At 50.5% G+C, this 25,308-nt stretch overlaps 1 protein-coding gene across 1 annotated transcript in view; it reads right to left on the minus strand.

Annotated features, from left to right (window-relative positions):
• Positions 1–25,308, minus strand: part of LOC125091020 (uncharacterized) — a 134,602-nt gene that overhangs the window by 52,585 nt on the left and 56,709 nt on the right. The window contains exons 28-37 of the mRNA XM_047714389.1: positions 24,943–25,154; positions 23,151–23,339; positions 22,592–22,731; positions 21,475–21,637; positions 21,280–21,366; positions 17,960–18,097; positions 17,749–17,868; positions 16,617–16,709; positions 7,155–7,372; positions 5,386–5,579 (exon numbers count right to left, since the gene is read on the minus strand). Of these exons, the coding sequence (XP_047570345.1) occupies positions 5,386–5,579; positions 7,155–7,372; positions 16,617–16,709; positions 17,749–17,868; positions 17,960–18,097; positions 21,280–21,366; positions 21,475–21,637; positions 22,592–22,731; positions 23,151–23,339; positions 24,943–25,154 (1,554 nt within the window). The remainder of the gene's footprint in view (positions 1–5,385; positions 5,580–7,154; positions 7,373–16,616; positions 16,710–17,748; positions 17,869–17,959; positions 18,098–21,279; positions 21,367–21,474; positions 21,638–22,591; positions 22,732–23,150; positions 23,340–24,942; positions 25,155–25,308) is intronic.

Below are 25,308 nucleotides of genomic sequence, written 5' to 3' on the forward strand. Positions count from 1 at the left end.
CAACACTAAAAATTGACAACACCAATGGCCAGCAAGGGATGCAACGAGGATTCTCACCAGGCTGGTGAGAATGTGACATGGGACAGCCACTCTGGAAACATTCTGGTAGTTTCCTATAGATTTCAATGTATATTTGCTGTACAATCCTACAATCCTGCTTCTAGGTATTTGCTCAAGAGCAAAGAAACCGTACAGTCCCACAAAAACCTGTAGGCCGATCATTACGACAACTTCATTTGTAACTGGAAAATACTGGAAACAACCCAAACATCCTTCCACTGAGATAACCAAACCACAGTACTACTCAGCAATGAAAAGGATACACTATAGATACGGGCCGCAGCTTAGATGCATCGCAACCACATTATTGGGCAAAAGATACTGTACTCCCAAGTTTATATACTCTATGTTCCCACAGATGTCACATTATAGAAAGACCAAAACTATGGGGATGGACAGCATCTCAGTGGTTGCCAGGGATGGGGGTGGAAGAAAGACTGACTACAATGGGTGGCAGGAAGGGATTTTGAGGGGAGATGGGACTGTTCCGTATCAAGACCGTGTTGGTAGCTACACAACTCTAAGAGGTTATCAAACTGTAAAGGGCTTTTTCCTGTATGGAAATTACACTCCGAGAAATTATACCTCAGTAATTGCCTTCAAAAATGAAATAGTAGGTGTTCAGTGTCGAAGGATGAAAGAGAGACCATCAGTGTAACTCAAAGTAAACTGGACAAGAAGAGTTCTCGGTGACTTTTCACTCGATTGCGTTTAAATTTTTTCAAACCTTTGTTATTTTATGATGAAATCTGGTTTTGGCACATTTTCGCCAAACTGGGAACTGGAGGGTTCATGTTAATGTTGCTACCGACCCAGAGAAGGGCATTCACCTCTTGGGCAAAAGCAGAGTCTTCAGGTTCTGAAACACTGGGCCCTGGACAGATGTCCAGCTAGGTTGCTAGGGTCAAGGATGCTTGAGCAAAGGGTCCGTTTTTGTGTAATCCTGGCTTCGGGAACACTGTTAATGTTTCACATAATCAGAAAACAAATGCAGAAAATCAGTAAGCGTAAGGGAAAACCTAAAAATGGAATACAAACAGAAACCAGTGAACCTGACTGCCTTTCAAATGATTAACAGAATCACATGAGGTGGGGGGATTAACCCTAATGAACTTGTGAACACAGTGTTTGGATTTATGCCTTCAGCAACTGCCCAGGTGGATCTCAACCACATTATGTTCAGGCCAAAGATGGAAAGAACTCTAATCAAATGTTGAATTCTAGTTAATAAAGCTGACTTTCACAGAGGTATAGGTTAGGAACTCTGAAACTACTTCCTATGTATCCTTGGGTTGAACAAGTAAGTACATTGTGGATGATTGGAATCAGGTTTCTTTTTGTTGGAGAAGGAAATGAAAATACAAAAATGGAAAACAATGAGAATGACTTGAGGAGAGATTGAAATTGAGGACATCAGTGTGAACTAATGGTTTTAAACTTATCTATCTGTAGACAGATATAGAAATGTGTATGTGTGAGAGAGAGAATGTGTATATACTTCTATCTTCTAGATCAATCCATTGAGAAGGCCCAGGACTAACAGTCCAGTAGTAATAAACATAGCTAGCACCCAGATCTTACTTTCTACCTACTATTTTGCATTTGAAAAAATATATATATGGGAAAACAGAAAAAAAAGAGTAAAATAGACATGAATCCAATTATATCTATAATTAAACATCAATCAACTAACTAGTATAATTAAAAGGCAGAGACTGTCACACTAGACATAAAAGCAAAATCCAACTATATGTGGTCTACAAGAAATTTACCTTAACTATAAGGAAACAGCTATGTTTAAAGAAAAAACATATGTTTAAAGAAAAAACATATACAATGTAAATGCCAATAAAAAAGCAAGAGCAGGGGTGCCCGGGTGGCTCAGTGGGTTAAAGCCTCTGCCTTCGGCTCATGTCATGATCCCAGGGTCCTGGATCGAGCCCCACGTCGGGCTCTCTGCTCCACAGGGAGCCTGCTTCCTTCCCTCTCTCTCTGCCTGCCTCTCTGCCTATTTGTGATTTCTCTCTCTCTGTCAAATAAATAAAATCTTAAAAAAAAAAAAGCAAGAGCAGGTACATTAGGCATATTTCACAATAAATGGGTTGATTCATCAAAAAAGTATAACAATCATAAATGGTCCTATACCTATTTCCAACATGTGAATACACTTGGAGCAGAAATGGACAGAATCAATGGACGAAATCCATAATCACAGTTGGAGAGGTTAACACTCTTCTCTCATTAATTGATACAATAACAAGACAAAAAGAAAATCAGTAAGGATATATATCAGAACTGCATAACCAAGCACGTTGACCTAACTGACCTTTATTGAACATTGCACCCAACAACAGCAGAACACAAATTCTTTGTCAGTGCAGAAGATATGTTCACAAGATAGATTATATACTGGCTCATAAAACAAATCACAACAAATTTTAAAAACCTGACCCTCTGGCCACAATGGAAATAAATATCAAGAAGCTACCCAGAGATTTTTCAAATATTTGGAAATTAAGCAACATGTTTCCAAATAACTGATGGATCAAAGAAAAAGTCACAAGAGATATCCACAAATATTTCAAAATAAATAATAATGGAAATAAGACAAAATCAAAATTCGTGAGAAGCAGCTCACAGAATAGTGGGAGCCAAACATACAGTTTTACATGCTTATATTGGGAAAGAAAAAAGATCTAAAAATCAACCACTTGAAGGTCCACCTTAATAAACTAGAGTAAATCCAAATTAAGATTAAGAAAGGAAATAAGAGATAAGGGCTGGAAACAAAGATACTGGAAAGAGACAACTAGAGAGAAACAAAACTAAATGTTGGTTGACAAGATCAATGAAACTGATGAGATCCTAATTAGCCCAAAGGAACAGAGAGAAGCACAAAGTAACAACTATCAAGAAGGAGAGCACAGACAGCACTATAGATCCCACATACATTGAAAGGATAATAATAGATACAATGAACAACTTTATGCCAATAAATTAACAACTTAGTTGAAACAGACAAATTCCTTGAAAAGTATAACTTACGAACTGACACATGATGAAATAGAAAACCTCAATAGCTTTATATGCCTGCATGTCCCAAAAAACGTTTCCACAAAGAACACTTGGGGTGACTTTGTGGGTAGAGTCTATCAGATCCTTTAAGGAGCATGAACACCAACCTTACACAAACTCTTTTGGAAAATGAAAGAGAAGGAAATATTCTTCAACCTGTTCTATGAGATCAGAATATGAAGGAAAAAATAAAAACAGGGGAGAAACCTGGCAGGCACTATGTTAATCAAGTGATCAAAGCTAATGTCACCAGTACTGGGACATACTGATGTCAGGTACCTCTGGATATGAAAATATGATGACTCATTACTACTCTGACCTCCTTGAAAGTAGTCATGAGGAAGCGTAAGACCAACCCCCAAATAAGGGATGGTCTACAAAATGACTGTCGCGTATACCCTTTGAAAATGTAAATATCACAAAAGGGAAAGAAATACTCTCAATTTTCTGATTTTGATACCTGCACTGTGGAATGTAGGAGACTATCTTTATTTTTTAACGATTTCATTTATTTATTTGACAGAGACAGAGAAAGAGCACAAGCAAGAGGAGTAGCAGAGAGAGAGGGAGAAGCAGGCTCCCCGCTGAGCAGAGAGCCCAATGCAGGGCTCAATCCCAGGACCCTGAGATCATGACCTGAGCCTAAGGCAGAGGTTTAACCCACTGAGCCACCGTTTTAGGTAGGCTCCAAACCCAGTGCAGAGGTCAATGCGGGGCCCAAACTCATACCCCTGAGATGGAAACCTGCGCTGAAATCAAGAGGTGGGCACTCATCTGACTGAGCCACCCATGCACCCAGAGAGCATATTTATTTTTTTTTTTGTATAATTTTTTAAAGATCTATTTTTTTAAGATTTTTTTTTTTTTAATTTGACAGAGAGATAGAGCATACAAGTAGGCAGAGCAGCAGGCAGAGGGAGAAGGAGAAGCAGGCTCTCCGTTGAGCAGGGAGCCTGATGCGGGGCTTGATCCCAGAATCCAGGGATCATGACCTGAGCCGAAGGCAGAGGCTTTACCGACTGAGTCACTCTGGCACCCAGAGAGTATTTTTATTTTTAAGAAATAAACACTGTCGGGCGCCTGGGTGGCTCAGTGGGTTAAGCCGCTGCCTTCGGCTCAGGTCATGATCTCAGGGTCCTGGAATCGAGTCCCGCATCAGGCTCTCTGCTCAGCGAGAAGCCTGCTTCCCTCTCTCTCTCTCTGCCTGCCTCTCCATCTACTTGTGATCTCTCTCTCTGTCAAATAAATAAATAAAATCTTTAAAAAAAAAGTTGTCAAAATAACTTTATAAAAAAAAAAAGAAACACTGTCTGTCAAAAGAAATGAAATCTTGCCATAGGCAACAACGTGGATGGAACTAGAGGGCATTATGCTGGGCGAAATAAGTCCATCAGAGAAAGACAATTATCATATTATCTCCCTGACATGAGGAAGTTGAGAGGCAGAATGGAGGGTTTGGGGGTAGAGAAGGAAAAAATGAAACAAGATGGGATCGAGAGGGAGACAAACCATAAGAGACTCTTAATCTCACAAAATAAACTGAGGATCGCTGGGGGATGAGGGGGAGGGCTGGGGTGGTTGGGTGATGGACACTGGGGAGGGTATGTGCTATGGTGAGTGAATTGTGTAAGCCTGATGACTCACAGACCTGTACCACTGGGGCAAATAATACATTATATGTTAATAAAAATAATTTTAGAAAATAAACAAACACTGCACTATTTAGGGGTGAAGAACCATCACGTCTGCACCTTACAACTGTGTAAAACACAGTTCAGGAATAAAATGAAATAAATATGGTATGTACACACATATATGTGTTTAGGGAGAGAGAGAAAGAAATAAGGAAAAAGAATGATAAAGCAATTGCGGTAAGACGTCAGTAACTGATATGGCTGGTCTTATAGGATTCTTTGTACTATGCTTGCCACTTTTCTATAAGCCTGAAATTACATCAGAATTAAAAGTACTAAAAAAATGTGCTTGGGAAACACTGCCCATAACTCTTCCTCCTGGGTTTTTCCAACATCCATTAGTACATTAAAGACTCTGATAAGTCCTGCATTAGGAAGCCTGTTTGGTATCTTTGCCAGAATGGGTGTTTGTTTCTCCCACATCAGTGTGTGAGATGCTGAAACAGCGTATTAGTGGACTTGAAAACATGCAGGGTTTAGTCTACTCTGAGGTTCTACAGAAAGTGCTTGCCCAAGACCCTCCCTGACCCTGCCCTGTGGCGTTCCCCAGGCTCACCCTCTCTGAGCATCTCCTTGTGCTTTAGCATGCCCTTGACGGTCAGGAGGCGGGGCACAACTGTCCAACCAGCCACTGTGTGCTGGGCGTGGCTCTGCAGGGTCAGGAGCTGGCCTCCCCTCTGCTCTGCGGAGGCCTTGAAGAGCAGCTGAGCCGTGCTCTGGTCCACCAGCACCTTATACAACAGCCAAACCCTAGGAAGGAATGTGACAGGGGTAATGGATAGTACCCACCCCTGTAGCAGGTTATAAAAGGTGGGTCCCTGAACCCCACTGTCCAGACCCATCATAGGACTGCTTTTACTGGGTTCTCAACCCCCAGGGACACAGTGTAATAGGGGTTAAGATCATAGGCTTTGGGGTCAGCCAAACCTGGGTTTGAATCCCAGGGCCGCTCACTACTCACTAACTGTGGCCTTGGACAAGGACCTGACCTCTGTGAGCCCCAGTTTCTCCTTCCATAAAATGGGGGATAAAACAGAACCACAGATGCGGAGCTGAAGTTGCTGGTAAGTTATCAGTGCATCATCTGATGATGAGCAATGAGAAAATAAACAGCTTCAACAAGCCTGGTATTCAACTCCTTGGAGAACTGGGGAAGAGGACACGGTCCCAATCATCTACCCAGATGTTCTTCATAGGACACCATGGGAGACGCCTCCCTTGAGGTTCACCACCAGAAACAAGATCAGTCACGCCTTCCTTGATGCATACTCACACAGGTGTGAGCGGGCATGTGTCTGTGTTTCCCCATGGCCTTTGCAGATAACACCACCTGTTGGTTTCCCTTTTCACCTTGACTACTAGGATGCTCAGAGCCAAATTTTAAGCTGAGCTCTAAAAACGTCCGGGACCTCATGACATGCATGTTGTTTCCTAAAGCCACTTTGAGCACCTTCCTATTTCCTCCATTTTTCTCTTCCCTTCACGCTCACATCCTCATGTGCTTTGAAAAAGCTTGAACAGATGGGAAACAATGATGGACATTCAGACAGATGGGTGAATCCACGGATGGACAGCTCTAGGTGGCAATTCTGCGGACAGGGTTATCTAGAACCATCCCCAGAGCCTTGAGTCTCCTCCAATTCACAAAAGCTGCCAATGCTGGGACAGCAGGGGAAACAGGGCACTGACATTTAACGGAGAACCGAACTATGCCAGAATGAGTCCTACTCCGAGGGCCAGTGTCAATGGCAGCTGGGTAGTGGACATCCTTGCTGGCCAGGCACTGGTGGGGCAGGCACGTTAATGCTCTGTTAACCTGAGGACAACCCCAAGAAGCAGGAGGAGAAACTCAGGCACAGGAGGGCATGGTGGCTGGCCCAAAGTCCCAGAGGCTGAGCTGGGGTCTGAACCCGGGCGGCTGGCTCCAGACCCAGGATCCTGAGGGCCATATTGTAATGGACAAACCCGCATGCGAAGACACAGTCCGAGGTGAAAGGCTGCACCCACACACTCCCTGTGACTATCTCTAGAGACTTGTGTTTTATGCTTCATGCTTTATTGCCATCTTTCAAGTCAGTGACAATGAATGCAGTTGTTACTAAGAAAGCAAAGAAAAAAGATTAACGTGGAAAACTGAATGCCTCCTCCTTCCTTTCCCTCAATGGGTTAAAATCAAGAACGGCCTAAGGAGCGGGGATTTAGACCTGGTCCCTGAGTGATGCAAGAGGGTTCCTCTCTGCGCAAGGATTTCCCATCTCCCAGGACACCAGCCCTTTGCTCTCGGAGGCCCTTCCCCTGCCTGGCATGGCCCCCGGAGACCCTCACCTGGCTGGGGCCACCTTGTTGGACAGCTGCAGCTGAACAGCTCGGGGGGCGCTGAAGACTGCCTGGTGGAAGAGGACTGTCATGTTCCAGCCCCAGCTGTATCTCCGGGCGTCCTGGCTGGTGTCGGCCTCCAGCAGAAGCAGCTCCTGGCCGGAAGTGTGTACAGACAGGGAGCCACTGAGGCTGTGGTCTCTGTATTGTCGGGCAGCTGCCTGCACCTGAGGGAAGGCAAGAGAGGGCTTAGAAGTGGAGGAAGGACTGGAAGGGTCTGTGGAAGCCCGCTAGGTGATAGGGCCCCTCCTCCAGGAAGCCTTCCTGAGCCTCACCAGCTCTGAGAACCACCAAGCACAGCAGACAGCAAGCACACAGGAAGAGGGGAGGTGGAGGGAGTGGTGGTGGACTGCCTTCCCTGACCCCAGCTCCTGGCCCAGGAGTAGCGTCATACCTTGTCCTTCCCAGCATGTGTGCAATGGGGATTATCATCTTACAGCTAGGGAGACTGAGGCCCGAGAAGGGTCACATGTTTAATATGGGCCTGTCTGCGCTCTAAAACTCATGCTTGTGCTGGAAGGGAGGAGCTGGGGGAGGGAACAGAAGACCCCTGGGCCACTCCATTACAGGAAAGGATGCCCACAACAGTGGCCCCCTGGGGGACCCAGAAGACCCACAGAAGTTCTGGAGCTCAAAGGGGAGGGTGCCCAGGGCCCAAGCAGGAGCTATACTGGGGGTCAGGCCCCCAGGGGCGGGGATGGGAGCAGGGAGCCCTGCTCCACCACCAACTCTGCGGGACCTGAAGCCCCTTTCCTCATCCGGGCCTCAGTTTACCCATCTCCAAGGCAGAAGTTGCTCCAGCCCTAGGATGTATATTGTAGTCAAATGGGAAACTTTTAAAAGCACGCCTGGTCCCTCCAAAGAGGAGCTGATAAACGGGTCTGTCTACACAAGGGAGTATCATTTAGTGATGAAAAGAAACGAGCTCTCAGGCCACAAAAAGACATGAAGAATCCTTACATGCATCTTACTAAGCGAAAGCAGCCGGTCTGAAAAGGTTACACACTGGATGAGCCCAGCTCTGCGGCCTTCTGGAAAAAGGGAGAACGAGAGACGAAGGTGGTTCGGTGGTAGCGGGGCAGGGCTGGGGGTGGGGGGGGAGAGAAGGAATCCACAGGTGGGACATGGGGGATGTTTAGGGCAGTGAAACCCTTCTGTGTAGTAAAGATGGGTACATGACATTCTGTGTTTGGCAAAACCCACCGAACTACAGACCCCCAAGAGTGAACCTGGGTGTAAATGAGGCACTTTGGCTGATAATAATGTGTTAATATCAGCTCTCCGGTTGGAACGTACTACACTAATGCAAGAGGTTTGTAAGACGGAACACTGTGTGTGTGCGGGGCAGGGCGGGGGGGCGTTGTATGGCAACTCTCCATATTTTCTGTGCCACTTTTCTGGAAACCTCGAAGTGTTCTGAAAAATGAAGCTTTATTAATTTTTTTTTTAGAAGTTCGCCTGAGGGGGCGCCTGGGTGGCTCAGTGGGTTCAAGCCTCTGCCTTCGGCTTAGGTCATGATCCCAATGTCCTGGGATGGAGCTGGGATCTCTGCTCAGCAGGGAGCCTGCTTACCTCTCTCTCTCTTCCTGCCTCTCTGCCTACTTGTGATCTCTGTCAAGTAAATAAATAAAAATCTTTTAAAAATCAAGATTTAAAAAAAAAAAAAAGAAGTTCGCCTCAGACCCCCGGACCAGTCAACACAGCATCTCCAGGCCAGGGTACAGGCAGGTTCTAAAATCCCCCATGGTGGGGAATCCAACGTGGCTTGGGCTGAGAACTTTTAGGGTGCACCTATGTTTTCCTCTGACTGGCCTCTCTGTGGAGCTGAAGACTCCCACAGACCATGCATTCTCGACAGGGGCAGTATCGCCCCCAAATGCAAAACCTTGTTTGTTGGGGGTAGATTTAAATTAAAAAACAACAACTTGGGGCGCCTGGGTGGCTCAGTGGGTTAAAGCCTCTGCCTTCAGCTCAGGTCATGGTCCCAGGGTCCTGGGATCGAGCCCCACGTCAGGCTCTCTGCTCCGCGGGGAGCCTGCTTCCACCCATCTCTCTCTCTGCCTGCCTCTCTGCCTACTTGTGATCTCTGTCAAATAAAATCTTTAAAACAACAACAACAACTTATGTGCAAATCACAGATGTGCATACAGCACGCAAAAATATGGGATGTCTGTGCAATTAAAATATCACAGAGGGGGTTTATGGGATGCACTGGCGGGATTGTGCAAGCACACCCTGAAGGACCCTGTTGGTCACTGTTTTAAGAATGTAGGGATCCCGGGCTCCCGCTATATTCCCATCAAGCAGGATATGCAAAAGAAAACATGTTCTGCACTCAAGGCCATGGGCTCTGACAGTGGCCAGCTTAGAGCATCTCCTTTGTAACAAAGAATGTCCACATAGCAGGCCTTGAGCTCCCTGGAGCACTGGTCATGCAAGGAGGGAGAGGCTACAAATGGTTGCTGTGCTATTCAAGCTTGCTGTGCAGAGATCCCAGCTGTGGATGTTGGGTCCGGTCCTCTGCTCCCAGACTCCCTGTAAGTAAGTTCCCCCGCTAAACCTCTCTCTTGATTGCTGTGTATCCAGGCCATTTCTTCAGTCTCACTGGGCCATCCCCCAGCCTTGGCTTAGAGCCTGCCAGGGATCAGCAGCATAACTGGGGAGCTAGCTAGGAAGCTGGAGAAAACCCTATGAGTTCTGAGGTGCAGGAAAGGGGAAAAGGGAAATCCGTGGGGGGAAATGCCAAGTTGGCCAGTGACCTCTGTGTGGGGTGGAGCGGCCCACGGGTCAGACGCTTGTGGACCACCGCATGAGAACGGGGACGGAAATGCCAGCAAGTCTAATGGACGTGGGAGAAACTGTGTGCTGTGGCAGGGAAGGGACGGGAGAGCAGGATAATAAGTTAGAGACCTCCACGAGCCATTGTGCGAAGCCAGGAGGTCCCAGGAGGCCACGGATTAAGATCTGGGCCCTTGACTACTAGGTATTTATCTAAAGGATACACAAATACTAATTCAAAGGGAAACACGCCCCCCAATGTTTACAGCAGCGTTATCTGCAAGAGCCAAACTATGGAAAGAACCCAAATGTCCATCAGCTGATGAACGGATCAAGAAGATGTGGTGTGGACACACAACAGAGTATGTCTCCGCCACAGAAAACGAACGGAACCTTGTCATTTGCAATGACATGGATGGAGCTAGAAGGGATTATGCTGAGCAAAACAAGATAGTCAGGGAAAGGCAAATACCATATGCTTTCACTCATACGTGGAATTTAAGAAACAAAGCACATGAACATAGTGGGATATAAAGAGAGACGAACCAACAAAAAGACTCTTAACTCTACAGAACACACTGATGGTCACCAGAAGGGAGGCGGGGGTGGGAGGGATGGGGGAGACAGGTGATGGGGATGAAGAGGTGCACTTGTGATGAGCCCTGGGTGCTGTATGGAAGTGTTGAATCCCTATATTGTGCTCCCGAAACTAATATTACACTGTATTTTTTAAAAGATTTTATTTATTTATTTATTTATTTGACAGAGAGATCACCAGTAGGCAAGAGAGAGAGAGAGAGAGAGAGAGGGAAGTAGGCTCCCTGCCGAGCAGAGAGCCCGATGCGGGACTCGATCCCAGGACCCTGAGATCATGACCTGAGCCGAAGGCAGCGGCTTAACCCACTGAGCCACCCAGGAGCTCTTATTACATTGTATTTTAACTGAAATTTACATATAGTCTTGGAAAAGGAAAAAAAAAAAAATCCAGGCCCTTGTAATCAAGTCCGGTTAGGACACTAAGAGGTAGAATCTCTAAAAAGTGACCGATCTATCTATCTAGGGAAAACTGACGAGGAAACAGACAAAATTCCCCATGTTTTCTAACCGCCACTACAAAGAGAAAGTTTTTACAGCAATTATCCTCCTAACTCCTAGAAGAAAAACTAAAATCCTTTCTCTGTCCTTTGAAGTTGTAAATCTTGTCCTATCTTTATAACATGTACGCCCCAGGAAATAACCAAACATCAACACAGAGACTGAAGAAAAAAGAGGAGGGAAGAGACTCTTTAAAATACAGATTGCTGGGAATAATAAGGAAAGCCACTCAGTATGTAGGAAAGGCAGGAGATGCCTAAGAAAGCTTTCAGAATGAGAATATATTTTGGTTAAGGAGAAAAAAAGTAAATTTGTCCTGAAATGAGACTGGCTGTTTAGAGAGAGGGAAGCTTAGGACAAAATCTAAATGAAAAAAGAAAGCTATAGAAGGTTCGCGAAGGGGACTCTTAGGAAAGAATTTTATGCCTGGTCAGGACTAAGATTGGAATAAGTTTGTAAAGTACATTGGTGTAAGATTAGAATTTGATTTGTCCCTCTGTTAAAAAGACAAAATGTTTCTTGGTCTGCTCTTGATTAAAAAAAAAAAAAAAAAGTCAACAATTTTTCTTTTTTTACTCTGCCCAGAAAAACAAAGTTTCTACATTTTGCCTTTACTGGGCTGAAAAGAAACTCTCATGAGATTTTTAACCACGGCCATTTTTTGGAGACTTTGGTTGTTGGCAGAGTTACTGTTCTACTCTGACGCTTTAGCAAAATACGTTTCTGCAAAAGTGCTCGTCTCCCCGGAAATTCATGGAAAGGACTTTGATGGGTACGAGTTTCTGGGAAGGAAGATCAATTTACCTTCATGTAGGAGGGACCGGGGATGAACCTTTCCAGGGGTCCCCCAGGGCCACCTGTGTACTGCCACCCTATGTCATGGGATGGTAGCCCGCGACCTCTCCCTGCTCTCCCATCCCCGCATCAGTGAGACAGGCACCTAGCACTGATGATATTAACATTAGCACCCAAAGTCTTGCCTCGGCTGCAGGAAACCTTGCAGGCTTGGCCCGGGGCTCCTGTGAGGGAGACGATGGGCCGGGAACCCACAGACACTTCAGGGTCCTGGGTTATCAGTCAAGCACTCAGGTGTTTGTTATCTGATTGGAGAAGACAAAGCTGTTCCTGCAGCGACCACTGAAAGACACAGGCATACCATGCCTCACCACCCCAAAGCAGCCGCAGGCCTTCCTAAGACTGTTAGGGTACCAGTCTTCACCTGGCCTCATTGCTTCAGCCTCTTTTAGATTGATTAAAGAGAGAGAGAGAGAGAGAGGGCACCCAAAGCAAAGCATGTGACCAAGCCAAGGTGGCTGGTGGACAGACCCCAGCCTTGGGCATTCAGGGACAGGGAGAGCCATGCAAGTTCAAGGATACGTTCCAAAAGCCCATGTCAGGCAGTGCACAGACCATGCCTACTTGCAACAATGCTGTACCTTGACAAAAACCCCCAGTGGGGAGAAGCACTCCCCCCGCGGCCCGGTGACCCAGGTCATCCTGAAGGACAGCCATTCACGGGGACAGCGGCGCCCCTGCAGGGGCCATCCTCTGTGCCGGAAGGAGACGGACAAATCCCTGAGCAGGTGCGGTACCCTGATGAGTCAGCAAGGGGCAGCCCCACAGCCATCCCGCCCTCCACAGGGAGTGTCTGCATAGACTCCAGCACTGGACCGAGCTTCGAGCATGGATGCTATGGTTCCGTGAGCCTGATCCCAGTGTTCCCTTTGTTTTGTTTTTTTTTTTAATGATTTTGGTTTTTTATGATTTCATTTATTTATTTGAGAGTGAGAGAGAGAACACGGGTGGGGCAAGGGGAAGAGGGAGAAGGAGAAGCAGGTGCACCCCAGAGCAGGGAGCGCAACATGGGACTCGATCCCATGACCCCAGGATCATAACTGGGGCAGAAGGCACCCACTTACCCTAAGCCACCCAGGAGCCCCTTCAGTGATTTTAAGTAATCTCTACAACCAACGTGGGGCTCAAACTTACAACTCCAAGATCAAGAGTCACGTGCTCTACTGACTGAGCCAGCCACGCACCCCACGATGCCACTGTTCTGTGCACAGACAGCTGACAGCTGGATGGTCTACGGAGGACTGACCTGTAGGAGGACCTCCTGTTCCTGCAGAGGGACAGGACAGGATGGGGGCAGGGCGCCCACTCCAGGGAAATGACCTACAGAAGGACATACTCCAATGCCTAAGAAGGATAAACATCACCGTTTTCCATGTGGGTGCGCACAACGCACACACCCCAGCTGGAAACCAACAGGCCAATGGGTTGGCCTGTGTCTGCCTCCTTACAAAGACCTTGCGCCCGTCTGCCAACAACGCCCAACCTATGCTGGGAATGACCGTGACCTTGGCCAAGACACACTGGACAGGGAGCAAGGGGGCAGACTGATGGCACGGGTCCCTTGTGTCTCTCTGGTGGCTGCCGTTCTGCTCGGAGGTGTGTGGACACTAATAAAAGACCACTTGCAAGGCTGCCCCAGTAAGCGTGCTCCCAGTGAGGCCACCGTCAGGGGCCTGGAACACCTGTGCACATCACACGGGGTGTCCACTGACATGGACAGCCACCAAGGCCCCCAGCGGCATTTCCACGTACCATCCCAGCCCACTGCAGCTGGACCGATGGAGCGATGCATCGCACGGATATAATGTTGCAACAGCTGGGATGACAAACCCATTCCCTGGCCTTGCAGACACGCCTCCTCTCAACAGCTGTGTGGACATAAATCCCCATGTACGCCATTCCAGTCGTCCCAGTGCCAGTACGCTCATCACCCTTAGAATACAAGAAGACCCACCATGCAGGAAGGATGTTCTCTGTTGCAGGGAGGGACGCAAGGTCACCTTTAATGTCCCCAACATAAGATCTACCTATGGGGGACACACAAAGAAATGACCCTGGAAATGGCTGACAAGTCCACTGTGGTTTGGGGTTTGGGTCCCATGGGGAAAAGGGACAGGAGAGGACCTATCCACCGCCCCATTCCTCTACCCCATTCCACCAAAAACAACAGAGGGACACAACCCGGGCCTCGTATAAACAGGGACGCTATCATAATTGCCTTAGGAGGGATCATTAGACATAGGTTCGCCCCACTGTGTAACAGAATGGGGACAATCTGGTGTCGGTAAACACAACCACAGCCGGGGGTGCTGCTTTATCTCCTGTGTTCTGTTACTCAATTGTGACTTGGTGCCCACTCAATGCATACTTCTCCCACTTTGATTCGGCGTGGGAAGCTGTTCGGTGACTGGGCTAACCTTGGCTCCCACCCACAATCAGACTGCCTGCTGGGGCATCGTGAACTCCCACTATCAGCAACCAGGGCCTGCCCCAGCGAATCCAAATGGCCTTGAAATGCCTCTACCCTTAATATAATCCCTCTTCGCCCATCTCTGGACTGACCCGTGTTCCAGGGCTGGGTGGGCTCCCCTCCGGGAAAGACACAAAGAGGCAAATCTTCCAACTGATAAGGGGGCAGATAAATCAAGACTCTGCCAGTAAGATATGCTATTTGGGAAGGCCTAGTATGGTCCTCGGTGCCGTTTATAGATGTAGCAGAGAGGTACAACGGGACCCTGAATCCTATAGGTTGTAATGTCAGGTAGACAGCCACACAACAATGCAATCACACCATACTTGTTACCGCTGATGTCTGGCTGGAGAGTCAGCATGCACCCAATCCCACAGGTGCTCTCCCCTCGCCTTGGGCCTGGCTACAAGCATGTGGCAGCCCCTGGCCCTGCTTCCCCTATAACTGGGCTGAATGCTACACCCAGGAGCTCCCCCTACCTGCTGGGCCATATACTCATTTATAAGATGAGAGTGGAAGACACAAGGCGGGCCTCTAATTCCGCCTGTAAGACAGTCCCCCTCCTTCCCTGGGAGAGTTCCCAAATAAGACAGGAACTTCCTGCAACACGGAACGGCTCATGACATGAAAGCCACAGCACAAGGGGGGACGTGAGCTCTTCCCAAGACAGAACGCTGCCTGTAGACACCTGAGTATTCCCACAACGTTCCCTAAGCCAGGGCTGGCGTAAACACAAAGCAAAGCTGCTGAAATCCCTACTGACCCTTTTAGCAATTGCTTAGATCGCTTGCCTTCTTCCCAGCTGAAGAGTTTCTGAGCCATCTGTGTTTTCCTAGGACCTGGACACTGTGGCTTACACCGTTGCTGCAGGATTTGGTGGCCGGGCATCTCGGCGTAGCCGATACCACCGAAGAGAGGCGTAGCAAGAACCTATGGGCCACCCGGGGTGTATTGGGGAGGACTGTGTGGTCCAGGCCAGGCCACTGGCTCATGCAAACCTACCCCGAACACTGTGCCAATGCACGTCTTGAGAATGTATACATTCTGTTTTCCCTCTATATTCCTATCAAGCAGGATATGTAGAAAAAACATGTTCAGGGTTCAAGGTCAGGGGCTCGCCAACCAGGTGTACCTCCTTGATAATGAAGAATGCCCAGATAACAGGCCTTGATCCCCTTGGAGCGCTGGCCGGGAGGGGAGGGGCTATGCATCGTCACTAAGCTGGCTGATACGCTATCAGAGCCGCCTGCGGACAGGGTGCACCAGCAGATGCTCTGGGTGGGGGGTTGCTTCCAGAGCGGGGAGAGGCTGACCAGGCTGAGCTCCACAGCCTCCCTTCACCTCAGATCTGGGACGCCAGGGGCTCTGAGGCGCGCCAGGATTTTACGGACCCCCTCCCCCATGAAAGCAAAAAAGCTGGTAACAAGACAATGCGCCTGCCGGAATTGGAAGACACATCCAGATATCCGAGCTGTTGACCCGTGAAAGCAGATGCCTCCAAGAAGGACGAGTTCCCATCCTCGAAAACTCTTCTGGGGCTCCTTTAGTGTTCCCAAAGCCTCCAGCACAGGGCTGAGCCCACAGCAGGCATTTAAACATTGCTGTCAAGTTCTGGACCTCATCACAGGTGGAACTTCCCGTCTATACCTCCATCCGCAGCCTGGTTCCTGTGTACACGGCCCATGCGGCTTGCTCAGTGAAGCAACATGTGGGGTTTTCTAAGCACCCAGCCCTGGGGCAACAGAGCCCAGCCCTCCCGCCTGGCCCCCTTTCTCTGCCCTTTATTTCCTTGTAGAGTAAAACCCTTCATTGTTTCCACCCCACACCATGCAAACATACTCCCTAGTCCAAAAAGGTCCAGAAGGCTTCTCCCAATACAGGACAGGGTTGAGAGGACAGTTCTACCTCTTCCCATTTTCAAGGGTGAAATGTGATGCTTCTACCCCTACCCCCTGACCCCAGGGAGCTCAAACTCCTTCTGGCCTGGACAATCACTTCCAAATGATGGATTTGGAAACCTCCCTGCCATCTGTTCTTGATTCTTGGACGGGCTGTCTGGCTAAGTTCAACATCCTGGAGTGGCCTCCCCCGCCCCACACCCGGGCCTCCATCCTCCCCTCCTTCCGCCCCATCTCCCCACAAGCTGGCTGCTCTGCTCGGAGACAACACCTGGCCGGCGATTCGAGGTCATCCCAGAGGGACCACGTCTGTACCTGTAAGTCTGGAGGAAATGTTGGTCTGTGGGGATGTCTGAGCTGGAAGAGGAATGCCAAGTGGGAGTCAGATCCGTTCATCTGAACTGAGACCTGTTGAACAAGGGAGGCGGAGGAAGAGGGTCAGAGGGAGCAGAGGAGGGAGATGCAGAACTCCGGAAGGTAGCTGGCGGCACCCGAAGAGTGACAGGTCATCCCAGAATTTGCCCACAACCCAAGCCGAGAGCAGATGCCAGAAATGACCTTCTGTGACGCTTCTTAGCCCCAATCTCACTCAGGCTGCATTACTTGGAAGTAGGAGAACCGAGGCCCCAGGCATGGGGCTGGGATAACTCTGGGACCTTGGCCACCCTACGTCCCCTACCACGTTGCCTGCTCATGCCTCCCATGTCCACGGCTGCATTCTATCTGACCCTGACCGTGAACCAGGCACTGGACTACTAGCTTTGTAACTGTCACCTCATTTAATCCCCACTCCTGCTCTCACTATCCCCATTTCAACAGCTGGGGGAAAAAAAACCCATATTCAGTGAGGTTGAGTCATTTACCCAGGGTCACACAGCATATCAGCAGTGGAGCTAAGATCTGAACTTGAAACCTCCCTCGAGATGGAGACAGAAACAGTCACCCATGCATGCCCAGTACACACTGCAGAGCCCAGCATGTGGCAGAGACACAGTCCGTGTAGCATGAAGGACCAAACAAATACACCGATGGCACCTTCTATATAAAGTCACCAAGCTGCACTTTCTTTCCCTCCTGGACACACAGCTGAAACTACATTTCCCAGCCACCCTTGCAGCTGAGTAGGGTCATGTGATGAGTTCTGGCCAATGGAATGTGGGCAGGAGTGGCCTGTTCCCCCCCCCCCCCCCGCACCACCCCCTTAAGGAACTGGCCCATGAAAACCTCCTGAGTAATTCTCACTGTTTCTGTGTCCCCCTGTGCCAGTGGCAGCAGGGACACAGAGCTGCACTGCACTGTGACATGACCAGGCAAACAGGCTTTTATTACAACAGCCAGGGCATCCCGATTCATCCCAACCACTCTAGCCACCGCACACCGGGACCCCTGCCCTCTGACAGGAACATCACTCCTCCCTCAGCAAGGAGGCAGAGCTGAGCCATCTGACCTGGGATGTGACGTTGTGGTTGATGGTGGCCCTTGTGTCCAGGCTGCTGTCAAATGCTCCCCGGGGACCCCATCTGAAGATGATGTCCCCATCCAAACGCAGGGCCTGGGGGAGCCTCAGCTGGAAAGAAACAGCACCACTCACTCTCTCCAACACCTGAGGTCCACTCAGAGGCTGCAAACCAGTGTTCGCCCAACCCGGGGACAGGTACCTGGGAGGTGTGAGCTGCATCCAGCACCAGGCTGTGCCACATTTCCCCACGCTGAGATCGGTCACGGTGCAGACCCTTTAAGTGCAGTACAACCTTCTGGTTGACTTTCAAAGTGGCCTCGACCTCCCTGTTCTGAGCCTGGGTGAACAAGAAGTGGTGGCAGAGAGAGGACTTCCCATCTCCAAGTACCTGCAGAAGCCCCCCTTAGAATCCAGCAGGTAGAAGAAACTGGCCCCATGATAGATGGGTTAAAGCTGTCTACACCATCCACACACAAGGCAGCAGCAAGGGACAGGTAATACCTCCCCTCCCAAAGTTACCCACATCTCGATTCCCCGGAACCTATAAATATGTTGCCTTATATGGCGAAAGGGACTTTTCAGTACAGATCTTTAGATGGGAAGATTATCACGGATCAGCGGTGGGCCCAAGGTAATGGTAAGCGTTCTTATAATAGGGAGGCAGAAGGGAGTGGGTGGGGGAGAGAGAGAGAGAAGAGAAAATGATAATGCTACTCCTACTGGCTTTGAAGATGGAGAAAGGGACCATGACCCAAGAGACGTTGGGTGGCTTTTAGTAGCTAGAGAAGGCAAGGAAATGGGTTCTCTCCTGGAGCCTCTCAAAGGAATGTAACTTGGCCAATGCCTGATTTTAGCCAAGTGACACCCATTTTGGATTTCGGATTTCCAGACAGGTAAGGTGAGCTTGCGCTGTTTCAAGTCACCAAGTTCGCGGAACGGAGGCGCAGTGGCCACAAGACACTAACATGCGCGGTTCGTCATGTGTTCACACTCAGCAACTTTGCAGCCTCTGCCACATGCTGAGCCCACAGAAGCAGGGGGGACGCCAGCTGTGCCCATCTGTGCCGACGGAGACATTCAAAGTGTCTTGCCACCGAATTTCGTCGTCGGTGTGTAACTTTGGAAGAATCCATGGCTTGATTTTAGAAACAAGAGGGCAGAGGAATAAATGAGAGCCCAAGGAGAGAAAAATAAATGTGTGTTGTCGAACAAAGACGGGGTTTTAGAAAGCACGGAGAGCCAAATCCAGCTCCGTTCGGGGTCGCCGTCGACTTGGTTCTCGCTTCCTGTCGGCGGGTGGGATTTTAGGCCCCATGCTTCCGATCTTCTGATTTCTTTTTAATTAGAAGCAGAAATCTGGGTTTGGCCCCCAAATCTTCTGATTTTTAAATGGGGATGATGGTTTGAAAAATGTGAAGTACAAAACAGGCCAAACAAAACACATCTGCAGGCTAGACCCGGCCCATGGCGTCAGACTCTGCGATCTCCGGTTTGGGGGAAAAAAAAAACACTCAATACCATGGGGAGGCATTTCTGCAGGTGTGTTGGGCTGTCATTCTGTCCTTTGTTTCCTCTCAGGAGCTCCAAGGACTCTGGCTACCAAGCCTCTGGCAGCCTCCAAACCCCTGTTTAACTTGTGCGCCAAGAAGGATATCTCTGGGCTCAACAGCGGACCCCCCTTCATCCTTTCAGCAGCTCTCTGCATCTCCCATGAGGGAGAATCCACCACGAACTTCCTCATCCAGGGCCTGGCACACAGTAGGTGCTCAATCAGTGCCTGCTGGAGAATGAGGTTAATTCCCAGTCTTCTACTCCTCCGAGGATCAGGAAGGCATCCGGGCCGAGTGGACGCGTGTCAAGTACCTGAAGCAGATTATTACCTTATGTCTCGGTCCCCACAACCACAGCCCCAGAGATGGGTACTGCTGTCTCTGTTTTACTGTCAAGGAAACGGGGGCCCAGAGACGTGGAATCATTCACCACGGGCACGTGGGCAAAAATGAATTTCACTCCTGGGATGACTAATGCCAACACCCTCTAAGTCAGGGGTCCGAGAGCCACGGCCAGGGAGCTAAGCCTAACTCGTGTTTGTAAATGAAGCTGTCTTTGTCATTTCGGGCTGATCTCACAAAACTCCCATAGACTGGGCGGTGGAAACACCAAAATTCATTCCTCCTGGTTTTGGAGGCTGGAAGTCTGAGACCACGGCACCGACATGGTTGGATTCCGGAGAAGACCCTCTTCCTGGCTGGCAAGCAGCTCCCTCCTTTCTGTGCCCTCACAAGGTGGACACAAAGCTCATGGTCGGGGGGAGGGGGACCCAACCACCTCCCGAAGACCCCGCCTCCCTGTGTCTTCACATTCGGGCTTCAGCATACAAATCTGGGAAAGGGGGGGCACATGAGCAGTTAGCCCAAAGCAAAAGTCTGATCGGAACACAGTCGTGCCCATCCCATTGTGTGTTTTCTAGAATGTGTCTGTGCTACCAAGGCATGGGTGGGTTTGGTTCCCAACCACCTCTGATAAAGCGAGTCTGGCTACGAGCAAGTAAGATGAAATTCTTGCTTTCCCAGCACACGCAACAGTTTGGTGTACGCGGTCGTCAATTAAACGCATACTAGCCACACAACTAAAGAAACAACGTTGTATCTTCATCTGAAGAATCCTCATTGCAAATAAACGCTAACCATCATCTGAGCTTTCAACCAGCTGTGATCACAGATCACCACACTCGATAGGATAATAACGATAAAGGGAAATATTGCCGGAATCACCAAAATGCGACCCAGAGACACAAAGTGAGCAAACGCTGTTTGGAAAAATGGCACCAATGGCCTTGCTGGACACAGGATGGCCCCAGGCCTTCAAGCTGTATTTTTAAAAAGGCAACATCTGCAAAGAGTCACCAAATAAAAATCCGTCCTATGAGAATGCAGACACGATCCCAATCACAGATCTTAGGGACTAGCAGGGGGAACACTGATTGGTTAAAGAATCATGTCAAAATAGGACTGGGATTTGTGAAAAGTGTTAGAAACAGAAGTGTGGGGTGTGCAGGACCAGGGGACGGGAGGTGGTCTGGGGCCAGGAAAAGCTTCCTGGAAGACAGGATGTGTGAGCCAGATCCTCAGCAACGAGTACAAGGGAAGGAGGCAAAGGTGAGGGAGTGACAGCTCCAGGCACAGAACACGCAAAGGTCCTGGGGCAGGAAAGAGCCAGTTGAGGAACCGGAAGGAGGCTGAGTGAAAAGAGGCAGCAAAAGGGAGAGAGTGGTCTCAGGTGGCTCGGAGCATGAGCAAGACCAGAGAAGCAGGGCTAGGGTCTTCATATAGAGACAAGAGTAGAATAATTCTGACATGCTGGAAAGCCCCCTTTGGCTATCAGGTAGGCAGGAACAGCAGGGGCAGAGTGAAACAGAAAACCCAAGCCAGAGAGCATGCTGCTCGTCTAGTTCAGAGGAGAAGGCAGTTTGGATCAGGGACCACTGGGGTGCCGGGTCCCCAAGGTCTGCTCACTTACGGCGTGCTGGCTCCAAGCCACGGCGCACCCCTCCACATTCCTGGGGATGGCCTTGCCATCGTACGGGTGAGTCAGGCCTGCACAGACCTGGAAGGAAGGCCACACATGCACACACGTACAGAGATGGGTCAGCGACAGATGGGGGCCATTCCCTACTCCCAGGCCCCTTCCCGGCTGCATTGAGAGCCCACTCACGTAGGGGTGTCCGGCCTGGTAGCCCAGGACTATGGTCTGCAGGGTCTCCTCTTGGCTGTTCAGGACGAGCCTGGTTTCCAGGGAGCATCGTTGGTGATGCCCATCTGCTGTGAAGGTCTCCAGCAGGAGGAGATTCTGCGGGATGGGCAGAGGCAAGGCGTGCCTGGCATGGAGAGGGGAGAATGGGCCGAAGCCATTAACATGACTGGCAGGATCGGGGCCCAACTGGAGCTCAGAGCAGGCCTGTCACAGAGAGGAGAACGTCAGGACACACATCAGCCCTGCATCTCACCAACTCACACTCATTTACCATTTTGCCACACCCTTGCGACAACCGGGTGACCTGGGCACAGCAGGGGTCATCATCACCCTTGGGCAGCAGAGACCTAAGGACAGGCCCTGGGGTCTGTTACCTCAGGCAGCAGAGGATGCAGTTGACTTCCTTGTGCCTCAGTTTTCCCATCTGTGAAATGTGGGTTCAAATACAAGCACCCCCCACCCCCATTCCCAACAATGGTTGCAATCACTGAGATAATGTCTGTGCGGTGAACGCAAGCTCCCTGAGGGCAGGAGCTCTGTCCTTTTTATTCCCCATTTTCCCAGAAAAGTGCACCCCGGCACATAGGAGGTGCTCAGCAAATCAGAGCGAAATGAACGGAGGAATGAGGTCTCTGCAGATGACGGCTGCTGTTACTTCGTGGTTACTGCTGTTTTGACAGAAGATGACTACGGTCAGGCAGCTGGTTTGGTCACAGGCTGGGGTTGAGGTTAGGTCTGCTGATCCCACCCCTTCCCCATCCCCTTACACTCCCCCGACCACAGGAACAACCTTTTCAACCAGCCACGCCTCCAGGAACTGGAAAGATCACCCCAGTTCCTGGGGTGAGGCCAGACTTCTGCTCCCAGGTCTCTAAGCATCCTAATGGAAGGGGGCCAGGGACGCAGGGACTTTCGAGGAGGGCAGGAAGCTAGTCTCCGAGCTCTGGGCTCAGCCTGGGCCCCGTGGGCCCCGTGGGCCAGCGTGGGCCTCCCAGGTAGCTTCACTCACCCCGTCCCCCAGGACCCAGAATCAGAGGCCTGGCAGATGCCATGCATAAGGGAAAGGGGCCCCACGGACCTGAGGAGGAGGGTCCCCTGTTTCTGGTACAAGCTCCTGTCATGCGTCCCCTCCTTCAGGTTGCCCTCCAACTCCAGGCCCCGAGGCTGGCCCCTGGCACTGGTCACCAGAGCCGTCAGCGACACGTGGGTCTTCCAGGGCTGCAACAAAGGACCAGGTTGGTGGAGAGGATGGCCCGGCGGGGACTGAGCTCCTTAAACATGGTGCCCAGGGGTTCAAGGAGAAGCTCCTACTGCCCGCCCTTAGTCCCGGGAGTGACCACCTGAGAAGCAGCTGCTGAACGGGACCACAGCCTCGTCCCAGAGCAGACCCCGAGACCACACAGGTGCTCGGCCATGCCTGGACCTCCCCAGGTGCCCAGCGGGGAATGGTCTCGGGCTTCTGGCTCCATGAGGCAGAGCTTTGCCCCAGGGTCTGCGCTAATATGGCTGGGGTCCGTTTTACAGATAAAGAAACTGAGCTCAGGAAGGTTCAGAGTCATAGGCCAAGCACTACGCGCTTTCCCATCCCAGGTGAAGGATTTGGGGGTCTCTCAACAGCAGAGCCTGCCTGGACCCACCTGCTCCGTGTGCCTGTAGACAGCAGTTAGGTTCATCTCCTGCACGGGGCCCTTTAACCAACAGTGAAGTATCTTAAGGTCCTGGCTGTTCTCCACGTGGATCTCGCTCTGCACTGCGGCAGTCCAGGCTGACTCTATTTCACTCCGGCTGCGGAAGAGGCTCTGGGCCACAGTCGTTACCATGGAAACCTACAGCAAGCCAGGGGAAGGTAACCAAAGCCTTTGCACACCTTATGCCCTCCCCTGGGATGCCCTTTCTCCTCATTCCCACTTGGTGAACTCCTACTCATCCTGCAAAACCCCATCGATACCACCTCTGTGAGGCCTTTCCTGAGGGGTCCAGGCAGAATGGGGTGTTCCCTACAGGGTCTTGAGGAAAAAGGACACACTTCCCTCTATCTCTTAGCCCTGAGCCAAGAGAGAATCTGAAGCATCAGTTATTAGAGAAGATAACTCCGTTCCCCCTCTCTCCTCTTTGTCTCGGAAAGGAGTATGATCTCAGTGGGCCACTATTATTAGCAGGCAGGGTCTCTGTGTCCTGAGGGACGTGCACCAGCGGGTGGCCCTCTCTCCCTGCATCATTGCTGTGGTCTTCAGAGCCCTGGGAAGAGCTCAGGGAGTTATAGCACCACAGCTCTGCACGGGGCCATACACCCCAGCCTACTGCCCCACACAAGCCCCATCAGGAATAGCACGGTGCCTGTACCCCGGAGGCTACTGTCCCCTGTTCACATGGCTCAGGGCCTCCCAAGTGAAGGTGATGGGGTCAAATGGGGTCTAGACATGACCAAACCCCTGGCCATATTCTAGAACTCCACAGCACCTCGTTCCATGGGCCCCAGACCTTGGGTTCCCCCCCAGAACCTACAGGCCCCCCACAGCCAGCTTCCCATTTCAGTGAAAGTCCCCTCCGTCCACCTGGCTGTTTGCGCTAAAACCTTGGGGTCATTTAGGTCCCATCTCACGCTCCCTCCCCACTGCCCAATCACCAGCAAATCTGTCAGCAAATCTCTCAGCTCCCCCTGCAAACTAGTTCGGGAATCTAGACACATGCTTCCATCTCTACTGCCCTCCCCCCACCCCAGGATGGGCCAGCATGAGGCCCCTGGTTGGGGGGTTTGCCAGAGCTGGCTGGCTGAGCCCACCCTGCTACCACTCAGCCCTGCCTCAGAGGGGACTCTGCTGTCCCCAGGTGGACCCACAGAGCTGCCTCTTTCTGGGTCCAAGTCGGGGCCAGACCTCCTGCTGTGTCCACTCGTCATCCCAGCATGGGGAGAGGCCATACGCCAGGCCCCCATGGGTGACCCCTGGGGCATCTTTCATGGGCTGGTTTTCTTCCAAACTGTTATGTTTCGGAGAACCAACAGGTGCAAAGAAGCACAACCAATTACACCCAGCATTTGCTGTGAAACTGACCTATGACCTTGAAGTTTTCATTCTGGTTTTCAGCAAAGGCCTGATGTCTACTGGTCTCCCGAGTTCCCCTTCAACCTGCTTTCGTATTTTAATCTATCAGCTGCTAAGCAAGAATATGGGAAACTGAGATGGGGGGCGGGGCAGGGCAGTCCCCTCTCCCAAATTCACTTGGCAACTAATTCTGAGGACTGTCAACCCTGGGTCATCCAAACTGCCCACATCTGTGAGCTGGTACCAGGCCTGGGTGTCTTTCTCCCTCTGTACACAAGAAGTTCTAAATGTCAGGGAACCAGGCTCCTGGGCCAGGAGTCCCCTGGTGGAGAGGGGAGCAGGGGGCGTGGCCAGCAGAGCAGGGGGCGTGGCCGAGCATGCGCACCCGAAGGTAAGTGGTAGCCCGGGTGTAGATGTGGATCCTGCCCTCCCCGCTGAGGCCCTGGTTCCTGTAGGCCACATTCATCACCAGGTTCTTGAGGGTCCAGGCCTTGCCCAGCGTCAGCTCCAGGACAGCCTGGAACGTGGGTCGGTGCGGCCAGTACAGCCTGTGAGCCACGGTGACCGTCAGCCACGGACAGTCCAGGTTCAAGGCTCCTGCAAGAGGTAGAGAGAAGCAGGTACAACCAGTAGGAAAAGAGCTACTGGCAGGTACCAAGAGGTCCCCCGTAGCCTCATCACAGCCACTGTGGGTATGTGTCAGAACGGAGGATGATGAGGATGGGACCGGAGGGGACTTTACCGAACGGTG

This window comes from Lutra lutra, chromosome 18 (assembly GCF_902655055.1).
Source record: "Lutra lutra chromosome 18, mLutLut1.2, whole genome shotgun sequence".
Taxonomy (NCBI): Eukaryota; Metazoa; Chordata; class Mammalia; order Carnivora; family Mustelidae; genus Lutra; species Lutra lutra.